At 38.4% G+C, this 25,639-nt stretch overlaps 1 protein-coding gene and 1 non-coding gene across 2 annotated transcripts in view; one reads left to right on the plus strand and one right to left on the minus strand.

Annotated features, from left to right (window-relative positions):
• The window catches only part of DACH2 (dachshund family transcription factor 2), a 615,381-nt gene that overhangs the window by 211,251 nt on the left and 378,491 nt on the right, over nt 1-25,639 (minus strand). The window contains exon 4 of the mRNA XM_060292022.1: nt 2,468-2,599. Within this exon, the coding sequence (XP_060148005.1) occupies nt 2,468-2,599 (132 nt within the window). The remainder of the gene's footprint in view (nt 1-2,467; nt 2,600-25,639) is intronic.
• On the plus strand, nt 20,719-20,821 carry LOC115848375 (U6 spliceosomal RNA). The gene has a single exon (XR_004037658.1). It is a non-coding gene; the product is annotated as a U6 spliceosomal RNA (small nuclear RNA).

Consider the following 25,639-nt stretch of genomic DNA (forward strand, 5'->3'; position numbering starts at 1 on the left):
TATAACTATAGCCACTTTCACTTTATTTTGGTTACCATTTGCATGGTGTATCTTTTTCCATCACTTCACTTTCGACCAAATCATACTGCTGGATCTTATTTTTTTATCCATTCATCCATTCAGTGCATTTTAATTGGTGAGTTTAATCCATTTACATTTAAAGTCAAGCACAGTGACTACTCTAATTCCATTTCTAAAACATCAAGTATAACATACATAGATCGAAACCTACTACTTTCTTTTTTCACAAAGATGGATACCTGGAGTTAAGTCAGCTTATAGTTAACCAGGAAAATTAACCGTTTACTAAGTTAGAAATTAGGTAACCAGTATAGCTCTCAAAATATTTTTTGTTGTCTTGTTATAAAGGAACAACAGAAGTTTTATTGAAAGTCTTTTTCAGAAACTGGTATACCTGAGAAAAACATGACAGAAGTTATTCCTTGAGATCCTACTAATTTTTATTGGTACAAAAAATTATTTTTATTTGCAAGTGGCTTCCTGTAAAATGTTGGTCACTTCCGAGACACCAAAAAATTTTAAAGCCAGTATCAGTTAAGAGAGGCGTTAAGACTAGGAAATTGATCATAAGTTTATTACTGTATCCTCATCGTAAAAACAACTTTATTCCAGAGGTTAAATAAAATAAAATTCCTGGGTTTCCCTGGTGGCCCAGTGGTTAAGAATCCTTATGCCAATGCAGGGGACATGGGTTCAAGCCCTGGTCCAGGAAGATCCCATCTGCTGTGGAGCAACTAAGGCCATGTGCCACAACTACTGAGTCTATGCTCTAGAGCCCATGAGCCACAACTACTGAGCCAGTGTGCCACAACTACTGAAGCCCACATGCCTAGAGCCGGTGCTACACAACAAGAGAAGACACCGCAATGAGAAACCTGCACACCACACTGAAGAGTAGCCCCCGCTCACCACAACTAGAGAAAGCCCATGCATAGCAATGAAGACACAACACAGCCAAAAATGAACATAAATTAAAAAAAATTCCTGTTGCAAAACAACATTGAAGTGGAGGAAGAATGTGAAAAGATTAAACATTTTGGACTTAACCATATATGGGATTGAAACTTAGCTCTGCCACTTACTAGCTTTGCGATTATGGGCAAAGCCAAAACACTCTGTTCCTCTGTTTCCCAATCTGCAAAAATTGGAATATTAAAATTTCCCTTTTTTCCAAAATTTTGGTAAGAAATAAATGAGTTAACATGAGAGATAGAAGATGAATAAATTTGGGGGATGTAATGTACAACATTGTTATTAGCGTTAATGATACTCCATTAAATACTTGACAGTTGTTAAGAGATACAATCTTAAAATTTCTCACTGCACAAAAGAAATGATAATTATGACATGATAGAGGTGTTAGTTAACATGGTTGTGATAATCATATTGTAATGTATAAGTGTATCAAATCAACACTTTGTACACCTCAAACTTATACAATGTAAAACTGAGCATGTTTCCATTTATTCCCCATTGTGAGCACTGGTTGAAGACCATTCTCACTCTATAATTCACCATGAAAACTTCAGCTTTAAATGAGTCTATCATACTGATTTAATTCAATAATGTCCCTTTTTAATTCCTCTCTCCTTTTCCCTCCAAAATAAAGACTTACCATGCTTGAAATTCTAGAAGCTGAAAAGAAGAGAGAAAAGGCTGCTACTTATTTACCTATCACATTATATTGAATTTAACTGCAAACGCAGATTGGAAGCCTGTGGCTCCTAAGACCATCCTAGGTTGCCCCTTATTATTCCCCACTAAAATTATATTTTATTTATTTATTTATCCATTCATGTATGTTGATAGTTATAATCCCACCTACTTCCAAAAGAGATCTCAGGGGTGATCTTATGATCAAGTCAAGGTACAGTTATCACAGGGTCAAGGAAAAAAAAAACAGTTACTAAGAAAGGAGGGGACATTCTATCCCACAGGCATCTTTCTCTTTTCTCCCCTTTTTCCATCTCTTTTTCTTTTTTTCTTCTTGTTCTACATCTTTAGCCCCTGCCAATAATTCCTCAAGTCTCCCAGCACCCTCACTTATCTAAGGAGGTGGTACTCCAGCTTGAAGCAAAGGTGGATTCTCAGAACTGCATTTCAGTGGCAAATTATTTAGAGAAAAATTAAGAAGGCTGAGGTGAAATTGAAGGAGGCAGCTTTTAGCAATCAAAAGGTGCAATAGTTAGCACTATAAAAATTAGAATTTAACCCCACCACAACAAAACAATAGAGATAAATCAATGTTTCCTGAAATGGGATTCTGACCCATAATAGTTTTCTAATTTCAATGTACAAATTAGAGGTAGGGTTAAGCCTCCTTTTGTACTAACTGCTGATAATCAAAGTATACATATTATTCTCTCCTCTCCTCTCAGCCCTCCTCTCTCCCTTCCCAGAATAAAGCAATGAGAGTCACCTGCTTTGGATTCCTGAAGACACTCACCTGTATTAGAATTAAGATCATCAGGCTCTGATTCGGTCCCATTTTGGCTTCCATTTCCCTGAAGAGTGTTCATAGCCATAAGCTTCATCTTCTGCAGCTTCATCGCCTCAGCCATTGTTGCAGCTGTTATACCTAAAACCATAACCATTCTTTTAAAACAGGGGCCATTTCTTAATGTAATTGAAGACTGTATACATTTCTTTAATAGGCCTATGCTGCACAGCACAAGCCAAAAGTAAGCCCAAGTCTAATTTATGAATAATATTCTTTAACAAAGTAATTTTCAACTCCTCTAATAACTTCTTACAATGGACAGTTTGAACACCTGAAAAAGCATTAAATATGGGTCTGATTCCCAATTGAAAACAGCACAGAGAAAACAAACAGCATAATGTGAAAATTGTCTGAGAAATTTCAAAACTCTTGCTAATGTGTTCTGGTGTCTATTAAGAGCTCTGGACAGTTGTTTTAGACAGAGCTCACCATGCACTAAAATCCATCTAAAACAACATTGTCAGAGGAAGCACTCTGAAATGCTAGAAGGAACAACTTTCTAGTGAATATCCTTGCTAGCACTTCTACTAAAGAATGGGCTACCTTCCTTATGAGAGTTACCTTAGAAAGAAGAATTAAGGGGAGGAAACACAAAGTTGTCTTTATACCTTTTTACTGACCTCCTTCTTATATACTAAGGGACCAAATAAATGAAAACATGGCAAGCCACCTCTGAAAGTGTGCCAGCCCTTGTAGTATAATTACATTCTTTTGTATTAATATAAGGCAATTTTTAAAACTCTATATAATGGTACAAAGAGGTAGGAATAAAAAACCCAAAGATAAAATGTGAGTGCATAAGTTTGAAATTCTTCCTCCTAGGAAGTCTATATCCAACAAAACCATAGAAATATAACCGGAAATTGGTACTAAAAATAGATCAATCTGTACTCCACCAATGCCCTTCAAAATGTATAGTGAATTCAACTAAATTATTTTTAAATAGTATCGAAATCCCTAACCATCTACTGGTGCACTGGTACCACGGGCCAAAAAGAAAAAGAAAAAAAACTCTGGCAGATTTAAAACAGTATTTTAGAATTCAATGAAATCATTCTCCCCTGCAAATGCAAATCAAAGAAAAGAAGGCATGTATTGGTTGCTGCAAAAGAGTGGAGGTTCCTTAAAAAAGTAAAAATAGAACTACCATATGACCCAGCAATCCCATTACTGGGATATACCCTGAGAAAACCATAATTCAAAAAGACACACACACCCCAATGTTCACTGCAGCACTATTTACAATACCCAGAACATGGAAGCAACCTAAATGTCCACCAACAGATGAATGGATAAAGAAGATGTGGTACATATATACAATGGAATATTACTCAGACTTAGAGTGGTGAAAATAGTTCTTAAGAGTCACAAGAACTTTAATGAATATCTAAACCAACCCTTCCATTTTACAAATGAAAAACTGAATCCTAGAGAGGAAAAGTGAGGGACTTAATACAACACAGACAGTAGAGCTAGGATGAGAACTCGTGTCTCCTGACATGTACCCTTAGTGCTTTGTCCACTAAATCCCACCTTCTTAATCTTGATTTTAATTTCTTTAAAACTCTCTAAATGGGTTTGAAGAGAGGCATTATAAGTCACTGACCAGAACAAGGGAAAAATCATGTCATATAACTTCTCAAGGATTCAGATTACTCAATATGAAAAATGAAAGGGTTGGACTAAGTGGTCTTTACAGTCCTTTATGAAGCAATAATTCTGACTAGATTTACTTTGTACTGTATAGTTTTGTCATACTTCTGGTTTTGTATAGATGTTATCCATGCATGCTCTAAAGCAAAATTTTTCTTGGACTCCTTTCTCACTAGTAAACAAGCATTAGACTTATAAATTTATGTGATCTATAGTCCTTAACCTAGAAGTGCAGTGGGGAAAAAAATCCATGCTGCGTAGAAAAATTTACAAGGGGAAAAATGTGAATTTGGATTTGCAGCAGTGATTGAACAAAAATTAAGGCAATTTTATAGTTTCCTAATTGGTTATACTGTGCCTATCTCTTCATATTAGTTTGAAAGCTTTTCTGTCAAAACTGTGAATAAGTAAATTAACTAAAGGAGAACTATGAGTAATCAAATCTTGAGGTTTACAATTAAATGAAATGGTGGGTCAGTTCACTGCAACATGGTTTTATATTTTTAAAATAGCATTTAATTAAATTAACGAAGTGTTGCATTAATAATATCCCTCCAAAAAAGAAAAGCAGTTTACAACAAAATTCCAGGTTGCCAAGCAACTGTTTATTTTCCTGTAGACGCTTCTGAAAATGCATAAAAGGCATTTTAAATGTCTTTGAAAGTCTAATAATCTCTTCAAATGTTCCAATTATATCTAATGTTAAAAGATTAAAAGCAAGAAAGAAACATCCTATTGAACCTATACCAACATCTTCCAAATTATTTTCCATTTTCCTGCTTGTTTCATAAAATGTTAAAAGAGAATTGTTTTTAAAAAAAGGGGAGGGGGGAAGACGGCAGAAGAGTAAGACACGGAGATCACTTTCCTCCCCAAAGATACATCAGAAATACATCTACACATGGAACAACTCCTACAGAACACCTACTAAAAGCTGGCAGAAGACCTCAGACCTCCCAAAAGGCAAGAAACTCCCCACGTACCTGGGTAGGGCAAAATAAACAGAGACAAAAGAATAGGGACAGGAACAGCACCAGTGGGAGAGAGCCGTGAAGGAGGAAAGGTTTCCACACACTAGAAGCCCCTTCATGGGCAGAGACTGTGGGTGGCGGAGGGGGGGACCTTTGGAGCTGCGGAAGAGAGCACAGCCACAGGTGCAGAGGGAAAAGTGGAGAGATTCCCGCACAGAGGATCGGTGCCAACCTGCACTCACCAGCCTGAAAGGCTTGTCTGCTCACCCGCCGGGACAGGGGGCGGGGGCTGGGAGCTGAGGCTCGGGCTTCAGTTGGAGTGCAGGGAGAGAACTGGCGGCCTGAACACAGCCTGAATGGGTTATTGCACCACGGCTAGCCGGGATGGAGTCCGGGAAAAAGTCTGGAACTGCCAAAGAGGCAAGAGACATTTTCTTCCCTCTTTGTTTCCTGGTGAGCGTGGAGAGAGGATTTAGAGCACAGCTTAAAGGAGCTCCAGAGACGGGCGCGAGCCGTGGCTAACAGTGAGGACAACAGAGATGGGTATGAGATGCTAAGGCTGCTGCTGCCACCAACAAGAAACCTGTGTGCGAGCAAAGGTCACCCTCCACACCTCCCTTCTGGGGAGACTGTGCAGCCCGCCACTGCCAGGGACCCGGGATCCAGGGACAACTTCCCTGGGAGAAGGCATGGTGCGCCTCAGGCGGGTGCAACGTCACACCGGCCTCTGCTGCCACAGGCTCACCCCACACTCCGTACCCTTCCCTCCACCCAGCCTGAGTGAGCCAGAGACCACGAATCAGCGGCTCCTTTAACCCCGTCCTGTCTGAGCAAAGAATAGACGCCCTCCGGTGACCTACACGCAGAGGCGGGGCCAAATCCAAAGCTGAGCCCCTGGGACCTGTGAGAACTAAGAAGAGAAAGGGAAATCTCTCCCAGCAGCCTCAGGAGCAGCGGATTAAATCTCCACAATTAACTTGATGTACCCTGCATCTGTTGAATACCTAAATAGACAACGAATCATCCCAAATTGAGGAGGTGGACTTTGAGAGCACTATTTATTATTTTTTCCTCTTTTCCTCTTTTTGTGAGTGTGCATGTGTAAGCTTCTGTGTGACATTTTCTCTGTATACCTTTGCTTTCACCATTTGTCCTAGGATTCTATCCGTCCGTTTTTTGGTGTTGTTTTGTTTGTTTGTTAAGTTTTGTTAAAAAAAAATTCTTAAAAATTACTTTTTTCTTTTAATAACTTTATTTTATTTTACCTTATTTTATTTTATTTTATCCTTTTTCTTTCTTTCTCCTTTTTCTCCCATTTATTCTGAGCCATGAGAATGGAAGGCACTTGGTGCTGCAGACAGGAGTCAGTGCTGTGCCTCTGAGGTGGGAAAGCTATCTTCAGGACACTGGTCCACAAGAGACCTCCCAGCTGCACGTAATATCAAATGGCAAAAATCTCCCAGAGATCTCCATCTCAAAACCAACACCCAGCTTCACTCAACGACCAGCAAGCTACAGTGCTGGACACCCTATGTCAAACAACTAGCAAGACAGGAACACAACCACACCCATTAGCAGAGAGGCTGCCTAAAATCATGATAAGTCCACAGATACCCCAACACACACTACCAGACATGGACGTACCCACCAGAAAGACAAGATCCAGCCTCATCCACCAGAACACAGGCACTAGTCCCCTCCACCAGGAAGCCTACACAATCCACTGAAACAACTTTAGCCCCTGGGTATGGACACCAAAAAAAACGGGAACTATGAAACTGCAGGCTGCAAAAAGGAGACCCCCAAACAAGTAAGATAAGCAAAATGAGAAGAAAGTAAAACACACAGCAGATGAAGGAGCAAAATAAAAACATACCAGACCTAACAAATGAAGAGGAAATAGGCAGTCTACCTGAAAAAGAATTCAGAATAATGATAATAAAGATGATCCAAATTCATGGAAATAGAATAGAGAAAATGCAAGAAACATTTAACAAGGACCTAGAAGAACTAAAGATGAAACAAGCAACGATGAACAACAAAATAAATGAAAATAAAAACACTCTAGAAGGGATCAATACCAGAATAACTGAGGCAGAAGAACGGATAAGTGACCTGGAAGATAAAATAGTGGAAATAACTACTGCAGAGCAGAATAAAGGAAAAAGAATGAAAAGAACTGAGGACAGTCTCAGAGACTTCTGGGACAACATTAAATGCACCAACATTAGAATTATAGGGGTTCCAGAAGAAGAAGAGAAAAAGAAAGGGACTGAGAAAATATATGATGAGATTATAGTTGAAAACTTCCTTATTATGGGAAAGGAAATAGTTAATCAAGTCCAGGAAGCACAGAGAGTCCCATACAGACTGGCTGAATGGATATAAAAACAAGAACCATATATATGCTGTCTACAAGAGACCCACTTCAGACCTAGAGACACATACAGACTGAAAGTGAGGGGATGGAAAAAGATATTCCATGCAAATGGAAACCAAAAGAAAGCTGGCATAGTAATTCTCATATCAGACAAAATAGACTTTAAAATAAAAACTATTAGAATTGACAAAGAAGGACACTACGTAATGATCAAGGGATCGATCCAAGAAAACGATATAACAATTGTAAATATTTATGCACCTAACATAGGACCACCTGAATACATAAGGCAAATACTAACAGCCATAAACGGGGAAATCAACAGTAATACATTCATAATAGGGGACTTTTACACCCCACTTTCAGCAATGGACAGATCATCCAAAATGAAAATAAACAAGGAAACACAAGCTATAAATGATACATTAAACAAGATGGACTTAATTGATATTTATAGGACATTCCATCCAAAAACAACAGAATACACATTTTTCTCAAGTGCTTATGGAACATTCTCCAGGATAGATCATATCTTGGGTCACAAATCAAGCCTTGGTAAATTTAAGAAAATTGAACTTGTATCAAGTATCTTTTCTGACCACAATGCTATGAGACTAGATATCAATTCCAGGAAAAGATCTGTAAAAAATACAAACATATGGAGGCTAAACCATACACTACTTAATAACGAAGTGATCACTGAAGAAATCAAAGAGGAAATCAAAAAATACCTAGAAACAAAGGACAATGGAGACACAACGACCCAAAACCTATGGGATGCAGCAAAAGCAGTTCTAAGAGGGACGTTTATAGCAATACAATCCTACCTCATGAAACAGGAAACATCTCGAATAAAAAACCTAACCTTGCACCTAAAGCAATTAGAGAAAGAAGAACAAGAACCCCCAAAGTTAGAAGAAGGAAAGAAAGCATAAAGGTCAGATCAGAAATAAATGAAAAAGAAATGAAGGAAACGATAGCAAAGACCAATAAAACTAAAAGCTGGTTCTTTGAGAAGATAAACAAAATTGATAAACCGTTAGCCACACTCATCAAGAAAAAAAGGGAGAAGACAAATCAATAGAAATGAAAAAGGAGAAGTAAAAACTGACACTGCAGAAATACAAAAGATCATGAGCGATTACTAAAATCAACTCTATGCCAATAAAATGGACAACCTGGAAGAAATGGAAATATTCTTGGAAATGCACAACCTGCCAAGACTGAATCAGGAAGAAATAGAAAATATGAGTAGACAAATCACAAGCACTGAAATTGAAACTGTGATTAAAAATCTTCCAACAAGCAAAAGCCCAGGACCAGATGGCTTCACAGGCGAATTATATCAAACATTTAGAGTAGAGCTAACACCTATCCTTCTCAAACTCTTCCAAAATATAGCAGAAGGAGGGACACTCCCAAACTCATTCTACGAGGTCACCATCACCCTGATACCGAAACCAGACAAGGATGTCACAAACAAACTACAGGCCAATATGACGGATGAACATAGATGAAAAATCCTCAACAAAATACTAGCAAACAGAATCCAACAGCACATTAAAAGGATCATACAACATGATCAAGTGGGGTTTGTTCCAGTAGTTCAAGGACTCTTCAATATACGCAAATCAATCAATTTGATACACCATATTAACAACTTGAAGGAGAAAAAACCATATGGTCATCTCAATAGATGCAGAGAAAACTTTCGACAAAATTCAACACCCATTTATGATAAAAACCCTCCAGAAAGTAGGCATAGAGGGAACTTACGTCAATACAATAAAGGCCATATATGACAAAGCCAGAGCCAACATAGTACTCAACAGTGAAAAACTGAAAGCATTTCCACTAAGGTCAGGAACAAGACAAGGTTGCCCACTCTCACCACTCTTATTCTACATAGACTTGGAAGTTTTAGCCACAGCAATCAGAGAAGAAAAGGAGATAAAAGGAATCCAAATCAGAAAAGAAGAAGTAAAGCTGTCACTGTTTGCAGATGACATGATACTATACATAGAGAATCCTAAAGATGCTACCAGAAAACTACTAGAGCTAATCAATGAATTTGGTAAAATAGCAGGATACAAAATTAATGCTCAGAAGTCTCTGGCATTCCTATACACTAATGATGAAAAATCTGAAAATGAAATTAGGAAAACACTCCCATTTACCATTGCAACAAAAAGAAACAAATATCTCAGAATAAACTTACCTAAGGAGACAAAAGACCTCTATGCAGAAAATTGTAAGACACTGATGAAAGAAATTAAAGATGGTACAAATAGATGGAGAGATATACCATGTTCTTGGATTGGAAGAATCAACACTGTGAAAATGACTATACTACCCAAAGCAATCTACAGGTTCAATGCAATCCCTATCAAACTACCACCGGCATTTTTCACAGAACTAGAACAAAAAATTTCATAATTTTTATGGAAATACGAAAGACCCAGAATAGCCAAAGCAATCTTGAGAACGAAAAACGTAGCTGGAAGAATCAGGCGGGAGAGCAGGAAGATGGCGGAAGAGTAAGACGCGGAGATCACCTTCCTCCCCACAGATACACCAGAAATACATCTACACGTGGAACAACTCCTACAGAACACCTACTGAAGGCTGGCAGAAGACCTCAGACCTCCCAAAAGGCAAGAAACTCCCCACGTACCTGGGTAGGGCAAAAGAAAAAAAAGAATAAACAGAGACAAAAGGATAGGGACGGCACCTGCACCAGTGGGAGGGAGCTGTGAAGGAGGAAAAGTTTCCACACACTAGGAAGCCCCTTCGCGGGCGGAGACTGCGGGAGGCGGAGGAGGGAGCTTCGAAGCCGCGGAGGAGTGCATAGCAACGGGTGCGGAGGGCAAAGCGGAGAGATTCCCGCACAGAGGATCGGTGCCGACCGGCACTCACCAGCCCGAGAGGCTTGTCTGCTCACCCGCCGGGGCGGGCGGGGCTGCGAGCTGAGGCTCTGAGGCTCGGGTTTCGGTTTCGGACGGAGCGCAGGGAGAGGACTGGGGTTGGCGGCTTGAACATAGCCTGAAGGGGTTAGTGCACCACAGCTAGCCGGGAGGGAGTCCGGGGAAAAGTCTGCACCTGCCGAAGAGGCAAGAGACTTTTTCTTCCCTCTTTGTTTCCTGGTGCGTGAGGAGAGGGGTTTAAAAACGCTGCTTAAAGAAACTCCAGAGACGGGCGCGAGCCGCGGCTGAAAGCGCGAACCCCAGAGACGGGCGCGAGCCGCGGCTGAAAGCGCGAACCCCAGAGACGGGCGCGAGCCGCGGCTGAAAGTGCGGAATCCAGAGACGGGCGCGAGCCGCGGCTGAAAGCGCAGACCCCAGAGACGGGCGCGAGCCGCGGTTGAAAGCGCGGACCCCAGAGACGGGCGCGAGCCGCGGCTGAAAGCGCAGACCCCAGAGACAGGCGCGAGCCGCGGCTGAGGGCGCGGACCCCAGAGACGGGCGCGAGCCGCGGCTGAGGGCGCGGACTCCAGAGACGGGCGCGAGCCGCGGCTGGAGGCGCGGATCCCAGAGGCGGGCGGGAGACATTGGGGCTGCTGCTGCCGCCATCAAGGGGCCTGTGTGCGAGCGCAGGTCGCTCTCCACGCCCCTCTTCCGCGGAGCCTGTGCAGCCCGCCACTGCCGGGTTCCCGGGATCTGGGGACGACTTCCTCGGGAGAGCGCACGGCGGGCCTCGGGCTGGTGCAGGGTCACGCCGGACTTTGCCGCCGCAGGCCCGCCCCGCATTCCGTGCCCCTCCCTCCCCGCCGGCCTCAGTACGCCAGAACCCCCGAATCAGCGGCTCCTTTAACCCCGTCCTGTCTGAGCAAAAAACAGACGCCCTCCAGCGACCTACACGCAGAGGCAGGGCCAAATCCAAAGCTGAGCCCCTGTGAGCTGTGAGAACAAAGAAGAGAAAGGGAAATCTCTCCCAGCAGCCTCAGAATCAGCGGATTAAAGCTCCACAATCAACCTGATGTACCCTGCATCTGTGGAATACATGAATAGACAGCCAATCATCCCAAATTAAGGAGGTGGACTTTGGGAGCAAGATCTATGATTTTTTTCCCTATTCCTCTTTTTGTGAATGTGTATGTGTATGCTTCTGTATGAGATCTTGTCTGTATAGTCTTGCTTCCACCATTTGTCCTAGGGTTCTATCCGTCCATGGTTTTTTCTTAAAACTTTTTTCTTAATAATCAATTTTAATTTTAAGAACGTTATTATACTTTACCTTCGTCCTTTCTTTCTTTCTTTCTTTCTTTCCTTCCTTCCTTCCCTCCTTTAGACAACGAATCATCCCAAATTGAGGAGGTGGTCTCTGACAGCAAGATTTATGATTTTTCCCCCTTTACCTCTTTTAGTGAGGGTGTATGTGTACGCTTCTGTGTAAGATTTTGTCTGTATAGCTTTGCTTCCAACATTTGTCCTAAGGTTCTATCCGTCCCTTTTTTTTTTTCCTAAATAAGAATTTTTTAATTCAATAACTTTATTATACTTTATTTTATTTTTACTGTATCTTCTTTCTTTCTGTTTTTCCTTCTTTCCCTCCTTCCTTCCTCCCTCCCTCCCTCCCTCCCTCCTTTCGTTCCTTCTTGCCTTCCTTCCTTCTTTGCTTCTTTCTTTCTTTCTTCCTTCCTTCCTTCCTTCCTTCCCTCCTTCCTTCCCTCCTTTCCTTCTTTCTTTCCTCATACTTCTACTAATTCCCTCTACTTTTTCTCCCTTTCATTCTGAGCCGTGTGGATGAAAGGCTCTTGGTGCTCCAGCCAGGAGTCAGGGCTCTGCCTCTGAGGTAGGAGAGCCAACTTCAGGACACTGGTCCACAAGAGACCTCCCAGCTCCACATAATATCAAACGGCGAAAATCTCCCAGAGACCTCCATCGTAACACCAGCACCCAGCTTCACTCAACGACCAGCAAGCCACAGTGCTGGAAAACCTGTGCCAAACAACTAGCAAAACAGGAACACAACCCCACCCATTAGCAGAGAGGCTGCTTAAAATCATAATAAGGCCACAGACACCCCAAAACACACCACCAGACGTGAACCTGCCCACTAGAGAAACAAGATCCAGCCTCATCCACCACAACACAGGCACTAGTCCCCTCCACCAGGAAGCCTACACAACCCACTGAACCAACCTTAGCCACTGGAGACAGACATCAAAAACAGGAGGAACTACGAACCTGCAGCCTGCAAAAAGGAGACCCCAAACACAGTAAGATAAGCAAAATGAGAAAACAGAAAAACACACAGCAGATAAAGGAGCAAGATAAAAATGCACCAGACCTAACAAATGAAGAGGAAATAGGCAGTCTACCTGAGAAAGAATTCAGAATAATGATAGTAAGGTTGATCCGAAATCTTGGAGATAGAATGGACAATAGAATGGACAAAATGCAAGAATCAGTTAACAAGGACCTAGAAGAACTAAAGATGAAACAAGCAACGATGAACAACACAATAAATGAAATTAAAAATACTCTAGATGGGATCAATAGCAGAATAACTGAGGCAGAAGAACGGATAAGTGACCTGGAAGATAAAATAGTGGAAATAACTACTGCAGAGCAGAATAAAGAAAAAAGAATGAAAAGAACTGAGGACAGTCTCAGAGACCTCTGGGACAACATTAAATGCACCAACATTCGAATTATAGGGGTTCCAGAAGAAGAAGAGAAAAAGAAAGGGACTGAGAAAATATTTGAAGAGATTATAGTTGAAAACTTCCCTAATATGGGAAAGGAAATAGTTAATCAGGTCCAGGAAGCACAGAGAGTCCCATACAGGATAAATACAAGGAGAAATACGCCAAGACACATATTAATCAAACTGTCAAAAATTAAATACAAAGAAAGCATATTAAAAGCATCAAGGGAAAAACAACAAATAACACATAAGGGAATCCCCATAAGGTTAACAGCTGATCTCTCAGCAGAAACCCTACAACCAGAAGGGAGTGGCAGGACATACTGAAAGTGATGAAGGAGAAAAACCTGCAACCAAGACTACTCTACCCAGCAAGGTTCTCATTCAGATTTGATGGAGAAATTAAAACCTTTACAAACAAGCAAAAGCTGAGAGAGTTCAGCACCACCAAACCAGCTTTACAACAAATGCTAAAGGATCTTCTCTAGCCAAGAAACACAAGAGAAGGAAAAGACCTATAATAATGAACCCAAAACAATTTAGAAAATGGGAATAGGAACATACATATCGATAATTACCTTAAATGTAAATGGACTAAATGCTCCCACCAAAAGACACAGATTAGCTGAATGGATACAAAAACAAGACCCTTATATATGCTGTCTACAAGAGACCCACTTCAGACCTACAGACACATACAGACTGAAAGTAAGGGGATGGAAAAAGATATTCCATGCAAATGGAAACCAAAAGAAAGCTGGAGTAGCAATTCTCATATCAGACAAAATAGACTTTAAAATAAGGACTATTAAAAGAGACAAAGAAGGACACTACATAATGATCAAGGGATTGATCCAAGAAGAAGATATAACAATTGTAAATATTTATGCACCCAACATAGGAGCACCTCAATACATAAGGCAAATACTAACAGCCATAAAAGGGGAAATCGACAGGAACACATTCATAGTAGGGGACTTAAACACACCACTTTCACCCATGGACAGATCATCCAAAATGAAAATAAATAAGGAAACACAAGCTTTAAATGATACATTAAACAAGATGGACTTAATTGATATTTATAGGACACTCCATCCAAAAACAACAGAATACACATTTTTCTCAAGTGCTCATGGAACATTCTCCAGGATAGATCATATCTTGGGTCACAAATCAAGCCTTGGTAAATTTAAGAAAATTGAAATTGTATCAAGTATCTTTTCCGACCACAACGCCATGAGACTAGATATCAATTCCAGGAAAAGATCTGTAAAAAATACAAACACATGGAGGCTAAACAATACACTACTTAATAATGAAGTGATCACTGAAGAAATCAAAGAGGAAATCAAAAAATACCTAGAAACAAATGACAATGGAGACACAACGACCCAAAACCTGTGGGATGCAGCAAAAGCAGTTCTAAGGGGGAAGTTTATAGCAATACAAGCCCACCTTAAGAAGCAGGAAACATCTAGAATAAACAACCTAACCTTGCACCTCAAGCAATTAGAGAAAGAAGAACAAAAAAACCCCAAAGCTAGCAGAAGGAAAGAAATCATAAAAATCAGATCAGAAATAAATGAAAAAGAAATGAAGGAAACAATAGCAAAGATCAATAAAACTAAAAGCTGGTTCTTTGAGAAGATAAACAAAATAGATAAACCACTAGCCAGACTCATCAAGAAAAAAAGGGAGAAGGCTCAAATCAATAGAATTAGAAATGAAAAAGGAGAGGTAACAACTGACATTGCAGAAATAAAAGAGATCATGAGAGATTACTACAAGCAACTCTATGCCAATAAAATGGACAATCTGGAAGAAATGGACAAATTCTTAGAAATGCACAACATGCCAAGACTGAATCAGGAAGAAATAGAAAATATGAACAGACCAATCACAAGCACTGAAATTGAAACTGTGCTTAAAAATCTTCCAACAAAGAAAAGCCCAGGACCAGATGGCTTCACAGGCGAATTCTATCAAACATTTAGAGAAGAGCTAACACCTATCCTTCTCAAACTCTTCCAAAATATAGCAGAGGGAGGAACACTCCCAAACTCCTTCTACGAGGCCACCGTCACCTTGATACCAAAACCAGGCAAGGATGTCACAAAGAAAGAAAACTACAGACCAATATCACTGATGAACATAGATGCAAAAATCCTCAACAAAATACTAGCAAACAGAATCCAACAGCACATTAAAAGGATCATACACCATGATCAAGTGGGGTTTATTCCAGGAATGCAAGGATTCTTCAATATACGCAAATCTATCAATGTGATAAACCATATTAACAAATTGAAGGAGAAAAACCATATGATCATCTCAATAGATGCAGAGAAACTTTTGACAAAATTCAACACCCATTTATGATAAAAACCCTGCAGAAAGTAGGCATAGAGGGAACTTTCCTCAACATAATAAAGGCCATATATGACAAGCCCACAGCAAACATCATCCTCAATGGTGAAAAACTGAAAGCATTTCCACTAAGATCAGGAACAAGACAAGGGTGCCCACTCTCACCACTCTTATTCAACATAGTTTTGGAAGTTTTAGCCACAGCAATCAGAGAAGAAACGGAAATAAAAGGAATCCAAATCGGAAAAGAAGAAGTAAAGCTGTCACTGTTTGCAGATGACATGATCCTATACATAGAGAATCCTAAAGATGCTACCAGAAAACTACTAGAGCTAATCAATGAATTTGGTAAAGTGGCAGGATACAAAATTAATGCACAGAAATCTCTGGCATTCCTATATACTAATGATGAAAAATCTGAAAGTGAAATCAAGAAAACACTCCCATTTACCACTGCAACAAAAAGAATAAAATACCTAGGAATAAACCTACCTAAGGAGACAAAAGACCTGTATGCAGAAAATTATAAGACACTGATGAAAGAAATTAAAGATGATACAAATAGATGGAGACATATACCATGTTCTTGGATTGGAAGAATCAACATTGTGAAAATGACTCTACTACCCAAAGCAATCTATAGATTCAATGCAATCCCTATCAAACTACCACTGGCATTTTTCACAGAACTAGAACAAAAAATTTCGCAATTAGTATGGAAACACAAAAGACCCCGAATAGCCAAAGCAATCATGAGAACAAAAAAAGGAACTGGAGGAATCAGGCTCCCTGACTTCAGACTATACTACAAAGCTACAGTTATCAAGACGGTATGGTACTGGCACAAAAACAGAAAGATAGATCAATGGAACAGGATAGAAAGCCCAGAGATAAATCCATGCACATATGGACACCTTATCTTTGATAAAGGTGGCAGGAATGTACAGTGGAGAAAGGACAGCCTCTTCAATAAGTGGTGCTGGGAAAACTGGACAGGTACCTGTAAAAGTATGAGATTAGACCACTCCCTAACACCATACACAAAAATAAGCTCAAAATGGATTAAAGACCTAAATATAAGGCCAGAAACTATCAAACTCTTAGAGGAAAACATAGGCAGAACACTCTATGACATAAATCACAGCAAGATTCTTTCTGACCCACCTCCTAGAGTAATGGAAATAAAAACAAAAATAAACAAATGTGACCTAATGAAACTTCAAAGCTTTTGCACAGCAAAGGCAACCATAAACAAGGCCAAAAGACAACCCTCAGAATGGGAGAAAATATTTGCCAATGAAGCAACCGACAAAGGATTAATCTCCAAAATTTACAAGCAGCTCATGCAGCTCAATAACAAAAAAACAAACAACCCAATCCAAAAATGGGCAGAAGATCTGAATAGACATTTCTCCAAAGAAGATATACAGACTGCCAACAAACACATGAAAGAATGCTCAACATCATTAATCATTAGAGAAATGCAAATCAAAACTACAATGAGATATCATCTCACACCAGTCAGAATGGCCATCATCAAAAAATCTAGAAACTATAAATGCTGGAGAGGATGTGGAGAAAAGGGAACCCTCTTGCACTGCTGGTGGGAATGTGAATTGGTTCAGCCACTATGGAGAACAGTATGGAGGTTCCTTAAAAAACTACAAATAGAACTACCATATGACCCAGCAATCCCACTACTGGGCATATACCCTGAGAAAACCGAAATTCAAAAAGAGTCATGTACCAAAATGTTCATTGCAGCTCTATTTACAATAGCCCGGAGATGGAAACAACCTAAGTGTCCATCATCAGATGAATGGATAAAGAAGATGTGTCACATATATACAATGGAATATTACTCAGCCATAAAAAGAAATGAAATTGAGCTATTTGTAATGAGGTGGATAGACCTAGAGTCTGTCATACACAGTGAAGTAAGTCAGAAAAAAAAAGAAAAATACCGTATGCTAACACATATATATGGAATTTAAGAAAAAAAAAATGTCATGAAGAACCTAGGGGTAAGGCAGGAATAAAGACACAGACCTCCTAGAGAACGGACTTGAGGTTATGGGGAGGAGGAAGGGTGAGCTGTGACGGGGCGAGAGAGAGTCATGGACATATACACACTAACAAACGAAGTAAGGTAGATAGCTAGTGGGAAGCAGCCGCATGGCACAGGGATATTGGCTCGGTGCTTTGTGACAGCCTGGAGGGGTGGGATAGGGAGGGTGGGAGGGAGGGAGACGCAAGAGGGAAGAGATATGGGAACATATGTATATGTATAACTGATTCACTTTGTTATAAAGCAGAAACTAACACACCATTGTAAAGCAATTATACCCCAATAAAGATGTTAAAAAAAAAAAAAAAGAATCAGGCTCCCTGATCAGACTATACTACAAAGCTACAGTAATCAAGACAGTATGGTACTGGCACAAAAACAGAAATATAGATCAATGGAACAGCATAGAAAGCCCAGAGATAAACCCACGCACATATGGTCACCTTATCTTTGATAAAGGAGGCAGCAATGTACAGTGGAGAAAGGACAGCCTCTTCAATAACTGGTGCTGGGAAAACTGGACAGGTACATGTAAAATTATGAGATTAGATCACATCCTAACACCATACACAAAAATAAGCTCTAAATGGATTAAAGACCTAAATATAAGGCCAGAAACTATCAAACTCTTAGAGGAAAACATAAGCAGATCACTCTATGACATAAATCACAGCAAGATCCTTTTTGGCCCACCTCCTAAAGAAATGGAAATAAAAACAAAAATAAACAAATGTGACCTAATGAAACTTCAAAGCTTTTGCACAGCAAAGGAAACCATAAACAAGACCAAAAGACAACCCTCAGAATGGGAGAAATTATTTGCAGATGAAGCAACTGACAAAGGATTAATCTCCAAGATTTACAAGCAACTCTTGCAGCTCATAACAAAAAAACAAACAACCCAATCCAAAACTGGGTGGAAGACCTAAATAGACATTTCTCCAAAGAAGATATACAGAGTGCCAAGAAACACATGAAAGAATGCTCAACATCATTAATCATTTGAGAAATGCAAATCAATACTACAATGAGATATCATCTCACACCAGTCAGAATGGCCATCATCAAAACATCTAGAAACAATAAATGCTGGAGAGGGTGTGGAGAAACTGGAACCCTCTTGCACTACTGGTGGGAATGTGAATTGGTTCAGCCACTATGGAGAACAGTATGGAGGTTCCTTAAAAATCTACAAATAGAACTACCATTTGACCCAGCAATCCTACTACTGGGCATATACCCTGAGAAAACCATAATTCAAAAAGAGTCATGTACCAAAATGTTCATTGCAGCTCTATTTACCATAGCCAAGAGATGGAAACAACCTAAGTGCCCATCGTCGGATGAATGGATAAAGAAGATGTGGCACATATATACAATGGAGTGTTACTCATCCATAAAAAGAAATGAAATTGAGTTATTTGTAATGAGGTGGATGGACCTAGAATCTGTCATACAGAGTGAAGTAAGTCAGAAAGAGAAAGACAAATACCGTATGCTAACACATATATATGGAACTTAAGAAAAAATAATGTCATGAAGAACCTAGGCATAAGACAAGAATAAAGACACAGACCTACTAGAGAATGGACTTAAGGATATGTGGCGGGGGAAGGATAATGTGAGACAAAGTGAGAGAGTGGCATGGACATATATACACTACCAAATTTAAAATAGATAGCTAGTGGAAGCAGCCGCAAAGCACAGGGAGATCAGCTCGGTGCTTTGTGACCACCTAGAGGGGTGGGATAGGGAGGGTGGGAGGGAGGGATATGCAAGAGGGAAGAGATATTGGAACATATGTATATGTATAACTGATTCACTGTGTTATAAAGCAGAAACTAACACACTATTGTAAAGCAATTATACTCCAATAAAGCTGTAAAAAAATACAAAATAAATTTTAAAAAAGGGGAGGTGAGGGATGAGGGATTTCCATGACCAATTGAGACAACACTGGGTTGAAAATAACAAACTTCATTTAGCCCGTATTATATGCCGCACACTGTTGTACGTTCTTTACATATTTATTTATTTAATATTCACAAAAACCTTCAGAGGGAAGTACCAACACTATTTCCATTTTTCAGATAAGGAAACAATCACAGAAACTGAAAAACAAATCTAATGTCACATAGCTAATAAACCTTGAAGTTGGGGTTTAAACTCAGGTACATTGGCTCCAGGCTTCTTTAATGCAGGTAGTTTCAAAGCTTACAATATGCTAATATTTACTGTGATTTTCCAAAAGAGGCAGAGAGCAGACTACATTTTCTAAACTTTTTGAATAATGAAACTCATTTTCATGGAATACCTATTCAATATATATTGATATATATCAGGATTTTTCACAGTTTACACAAAGCTAACTACTATCTTGTTGAGTAATCATCAGTTATACTTGTCTTTGGTGATATCCTTTTAAATTAGAAATGTTCCTGGTTTTTAAACATCACTGACAATCATTAATTATGTTGTTGGTACCATCCGATAGGCCATTTATTATTTATGAAAATTTGAGATATGAAAATTCTTCTAATGGTATGTGCAACTTCTTGTAAGTTATACACGTCCCTGGGTACCTTATTTGAGCATTTTTATAGAGTATTATAGAGTAGACCTTTCAAGATAATTTCTAAGGCCTTGCAGCCCTGACCTCTCATTGGTCTGATTTTCAAACCAGCAATGGCACACCCAGCAAATCCCATCATAAGTCTAGGAGAGGGTATGCATTAGATATAGATTAAGGGTGACAAAACACCTCAAATTTCTGACATTAGGACAAGAGTAGCTGTCCCAATAACTAGTTAGTTCAAGAAGGCAGGAAGCTAAGAACAGTTGCAGTAGCCTCCTTCCAGAGCCCTTCTATCCTCAAGTGCAGGATTTCTTCAAATAGACCAGCCCACCAGATAAGAAACCTACCTGCTAGTCTATGAAATATGGTCTCTCAGATACCTATCAAATTCAATAAGCCAGAGAAATACTTAAAAGCTAACAGTTCATATACCAAAATGAGTTTGAATACTGTTTCACTAGTCAACTTATTTTACTTTTTCTACTTAGTCTCAAAGAGATTTTTGACACTTTATAAAACATATTTATTTGTTAGCTTCAGTAGCTCATATGTTAAAATTAGAACAAAACAGAGAAAATTACCATGGCCCCTGCACAAGGATAAAATGCAAGTTTGTGGAATGTTCCATATTTTTGATGATAGTTACACAACAATGTGAATGTATTGTACTAAATGCAACTGAACAGTATTGTTACAATTGTAAAGTTTATGCTATGTGTATTTTATCAGAGCAAAAGAAAACATATTTGGTCAAGTCAGTGATCTCTTATAAATCAAAACTGATAACAAGGATATAAAAGAAGAAAAAGATTATTAATTCTGGCATACTATCAAATTTGTGGCTATTTTTCTCCCATAGTTGCTCAAAGAAAGTATTTAAGTTTCATTTCAAGCATGTTAACCAAAATTAATTTCTATTTTGAAATGTGCTTGACTCTATGGTGCCAATAAAAATATATATTATACAATAAAATATATAACATCTGAACTATAACTTTAATTTATAGAAACAGACAGCCACAGAAAAAAGTCACATTCTTAGAAGAAAGCTGAAAAAAAAATAGTGATCCATTAGCTCAATTTAATTTTGACTAGCAAATCAATAATAACAGTAATCAACTGAAGTGAGGCCTACATTTAGATAATTTTGTATTGCTCTGCAGCAGATATCACCAATTAATAGAAATGAGAAAGATTAGCATTTACAGAATTAATAGGAGAGAAAGAGAAACAAACCTAGCCAAGTTCAAATTTATAACAAAAATAATTTGCCTTCAGATACATTCCAGATTGAAAAGGAAATTCAGTTTACTAAATGTATTTTTGAAATACACATTTCAGGAAATTGGAAGATGTTTAGGAAGATACAGTTTAAGATTTCTCACTAAGGATATTAATATAAAAAAGTGATCAGTGATTTTTGTGGAATTTCATTTTCTCTACATGATTTGTTCTGCTCACTGCAGCTATAAGACTTGTATTCCTGCTGCTTTTTGGAAAGCCAGTTTTGCCTGTGTGGAAAACCAGCAATACATTTCAAAATTAGATTGAATAAAATATATTTTGTTTAGATAGCAAATTCAGGAGGAAAACTTCCTACCCATTTTCCTTTAGAAATAAAATAAATAGGAACTTAGCCTCAAATTAAAAATCTATTTTGGTCTAAAATTAAGTTGCAGTGCTAACTTCTGTGTAGCAACTAGCGACAATTCAAATGTATTTTGTGTTCATTAAAAGGTATTAAACTGCCACTACGAGAATATTAAACATTGATAACAAACCACCTTCCAGAAAGGTAATTGGCTTCTTGAAGATCACTGCCACTCATGGCTTGTAAGTAGTTGGTTTTCCCTTGTATCTGCCATAAGTGCCAGAGAATCAGCTATGAAATGGATTCTCCACTCTCCTAGATAGTAGTTCTCAAACACTGCCATGGTCTGTTGCCCATAGAGCTACTAAAATGATTCTTTGTTATTTGTATTCAACATTATGACATTTGCATCATAAATATTTATATACTACTTAAATAAAACCCAAAAAATCCAGCAAAATATCTTGAAACGTTGATTGGTCAGAAAACCCTGCATTTTAAGATAATCTGCATATTTATGATAATCAAGGTGTAATATATAACATCAGGAAATACCTGAGAAAATTGCAAGAAGAGTGCTTGTCTGGCCCAAATTATGATGTAAAAAATACTGTATGAGGAATCAGAAGGTCTGGATATTAAATCTGGACTTATCTATAGCTAGTTATATGCCTATCTGAGTCACTTTACACTCTCCCAGAATCAATATTCTTGTCTTAAAAATGAGGTTCATGGAAGCAGCCATGATGTCCTTCAATAGGTAAATGGATAAATATAATGTGGTACATCCAGACAATGGAATATTATTTAGCACTAAAAACAAATGAGTTAGCAAGTCATGAAAAGACATGGAGGAACCTTAAATGCATATCATTAAGTGAAAGAAGCCAGTCCTAAAGGCTACATACTGTATGATTCCAACTATATTACATTCTGAAAAAGGCAAAATTACTGAAACAATAAAAATGTCAGTGATTGTCAGGGATGGAGCCAGGGTGGGAGGCGGGGGCCAGGGACAAATAGGGAGAGCACGGAATTTTTAAGGTACTGAAAATACTGTGTAACATCATAATGATGCATATATGTCATTATACATTTGTCCAAACCCACAGAATGCACGACACAAAGAATGAACTCTAAGGTATACTATAGACTTCGGATTATAATGTTGGGTCAACGTAGGTTCATCCTTAGTAACAATTGTACCATTCTGCTGAGTGATATTGATAATATGGGAGACTATGCATTTGTGGATGTAGGGGGTATATGGGAAATCTCTATACCTTCCTTTCAACTATATTATATAACTAAAACTGTTCTAAAAATATTGTCCTTAAAAATATGAGGTTCAATCCACCATTAACTTTCAATGAGTCTACATGGAATAATTACTTCCAAGATAACCATTTATTGACTTGTCATATATTAATTTTATATGTTAATCATGTCTCCCCTATCTAGGCTGCAAGCTCCTTACTTGAAGAAACTATGTATTATTCTTTTTTTTGTATTATTCTTAACTTTTTTGCATTCCTTGGTGCCTGACATAGTAGTGGGTAGTTGGTGGTGCCCAGTGAATGATTGCAGAATAACCAATGGGTATTGTGAGGGACACTGCCAGGAGGAAGAAAAAGCTCTACTTTACTTGCCCAACACTAGTAATTGTGTATGGTTTTCTAGTAGTAGGACTATTTTGCATTCTCTCCACAATCACATTCTGCCTGACCTTCCTGCCAAGACATGACAACAAACATAAGAAGTGGGGAAAGAGATGGTTCACTCAAACACTGGAGCTGCCAATAGTTCTGTGCTTGTTTTGTTTTACTCTTTCACTGTCTGATGGTGCCATTCTTTATCATCAGCTTATGCTTATGCTTACTGAAGAGGTATATGTCAAGAATCTGTTTTAGAAGGAAAAGAAATGTGCTATATTAAACATAATTATGTGAAAAATTTTGCAACAGAATTAGTCCTATTTGCAATTTAAGGAGCACATGAAGTTAACCATAGGTGTATTGATGCAAACGTATGAATAAATGTATGGTCACATCTCAGAGGCTTCCATTTGTATAATATTTTAATAAATGTGAATGCTAATTCTTTTAAATCTAAAACTTTAAAGAGATTAATTCTAAAACTCTGGATAAATATATACAAAAGAAGAAAGTCTAAATTATGCCCACTATGATAATAATATTCAATTGTATGTATATTTTCCTACATGTTTTGAAATATATATATATATAGATAGATAGATAGATAACTATGTCTCTATTAGCTATCAGAATGTATAATTACTTGGAGCTACCTGAAACAACAAACAACAACATGAACATTTGCTATATGAGTTACAAGCCACAGTAAATAGGTACCATGAGAACCTGGCTCTTATTCTTGAATCTTCAAATGACACAAGGTATCTTGCAAGATTATTTTTCAAAGTTTACATTACTTTGCCTCATAAAATGCAGTGTGATAACTCAAGACCTTTGTCATTTTTGAAACATACCAGTCTATTACATTTTTAATAACCAAGTATAATAAAAGATTTTGGTATTGTTATTTCCATATTAAAACTACACTCTCTAAATTTCTAGGACCAGAAAAATCTGGCTGTCAGAGTGTTGACATGGTTAAGCATTCTTCCACAACATATGAAGTTTTACTTTAAATTGAGCTGCCTTTCTTCTGAGAGCAGTATCATTGCCAAGATGGGCAGGGTTTAGGGAATTATGAGGTATTGCCATACAACACTAAAAAAAATCCAGTGGGCATGATTTTCCCCTAAAATTGCCGTGGAGAATATTATCCTCAGTTAAGATACTAAGATGACATAGTTGAACTACAAGCATCCAATATTTCATTATAGCCCAGTAAAACAGATAGTTACAAAGGAGAATTCTGACTCCTATCCATCCTGCTCAAAAGCATCTTTATCTGATCATACACGAGTTATGACACTAGTTAATTAGTGCTTGGGTGACAGAAAAATAATTTGAAATTAAATAACTAGGCCAGATCATTAATAGAGGACACACACACACACACACACACACACACACACACACACACACAAGCATGCACACACAATAAAAATTATTCTTCACAGAGCTGGGGGTTAATGAATGACTTATAAGGTGGCACATACTTTCTGATTTCCCGAATTCTGTCACAGTCCTATTAAGAATAAATTCAGAGAGAAATACAAACCATTCTTTTTCTGCTTCAACCAATAGCTTGAGGTTGCTAAAGGGGGAAACTAACTCAAATGGATCAAATGAAATAGAAGCCCTAAAGAAATTTATCTCTTTTATAACCTTTTTTAAGTCAGAATTCCAAACATTTTGGTAATAATGTCTGACCTCAAAACTGCTATAGCTAGAGATAAACAAACACACACAGATGGGATATAGATGTGAACAGATCGGTCCAGCAAAATGTTAGGAATACTACACCATGTTGATGATGAGACAAGGAACTCCATCTTTTGCGGCTTGTGAAATTCCATGGCTTTTGTTCCTGTGAATAAGATATTATGTCTGGAACCAATAAATAAGAACAGAATCATCATGCCAGATTCCAGCTCTCCAAACTATGTTCTATTTATTCCCTTTCATTTCAATTTATTTGTGCCTTTTTCTTTGTTACTCTCCTAGGTCTTTGATATTTTTTGGAAAACCATGTTTCCATTAAGAGTGTAGTAATTTGTGCAAACAGATTGTCATAAATAATGGCTTTCTCTAGTTAAAGGTATCATTTCAACATGATCTATACCACCATTCTTCCTGTTGGTGATCGTAGTAATGAAGCCCCTTCAACTCTGTCAAATTACACAACTTTTTAACAAGTTATTACTCTCTA

The sequence above is a fragment of the Globicephala melas genome, chromosome X (assembly GCF_963455315.2).
Source record: "Globicephala melas chromosome X, mGloMel1.2, whole genome shotgun sequence".
NCBI lineage: Eukaryota > Metazoa > Chordata > Mammalia > Artiodactyla > Delphinidae > Globicephala > Globicephala melas.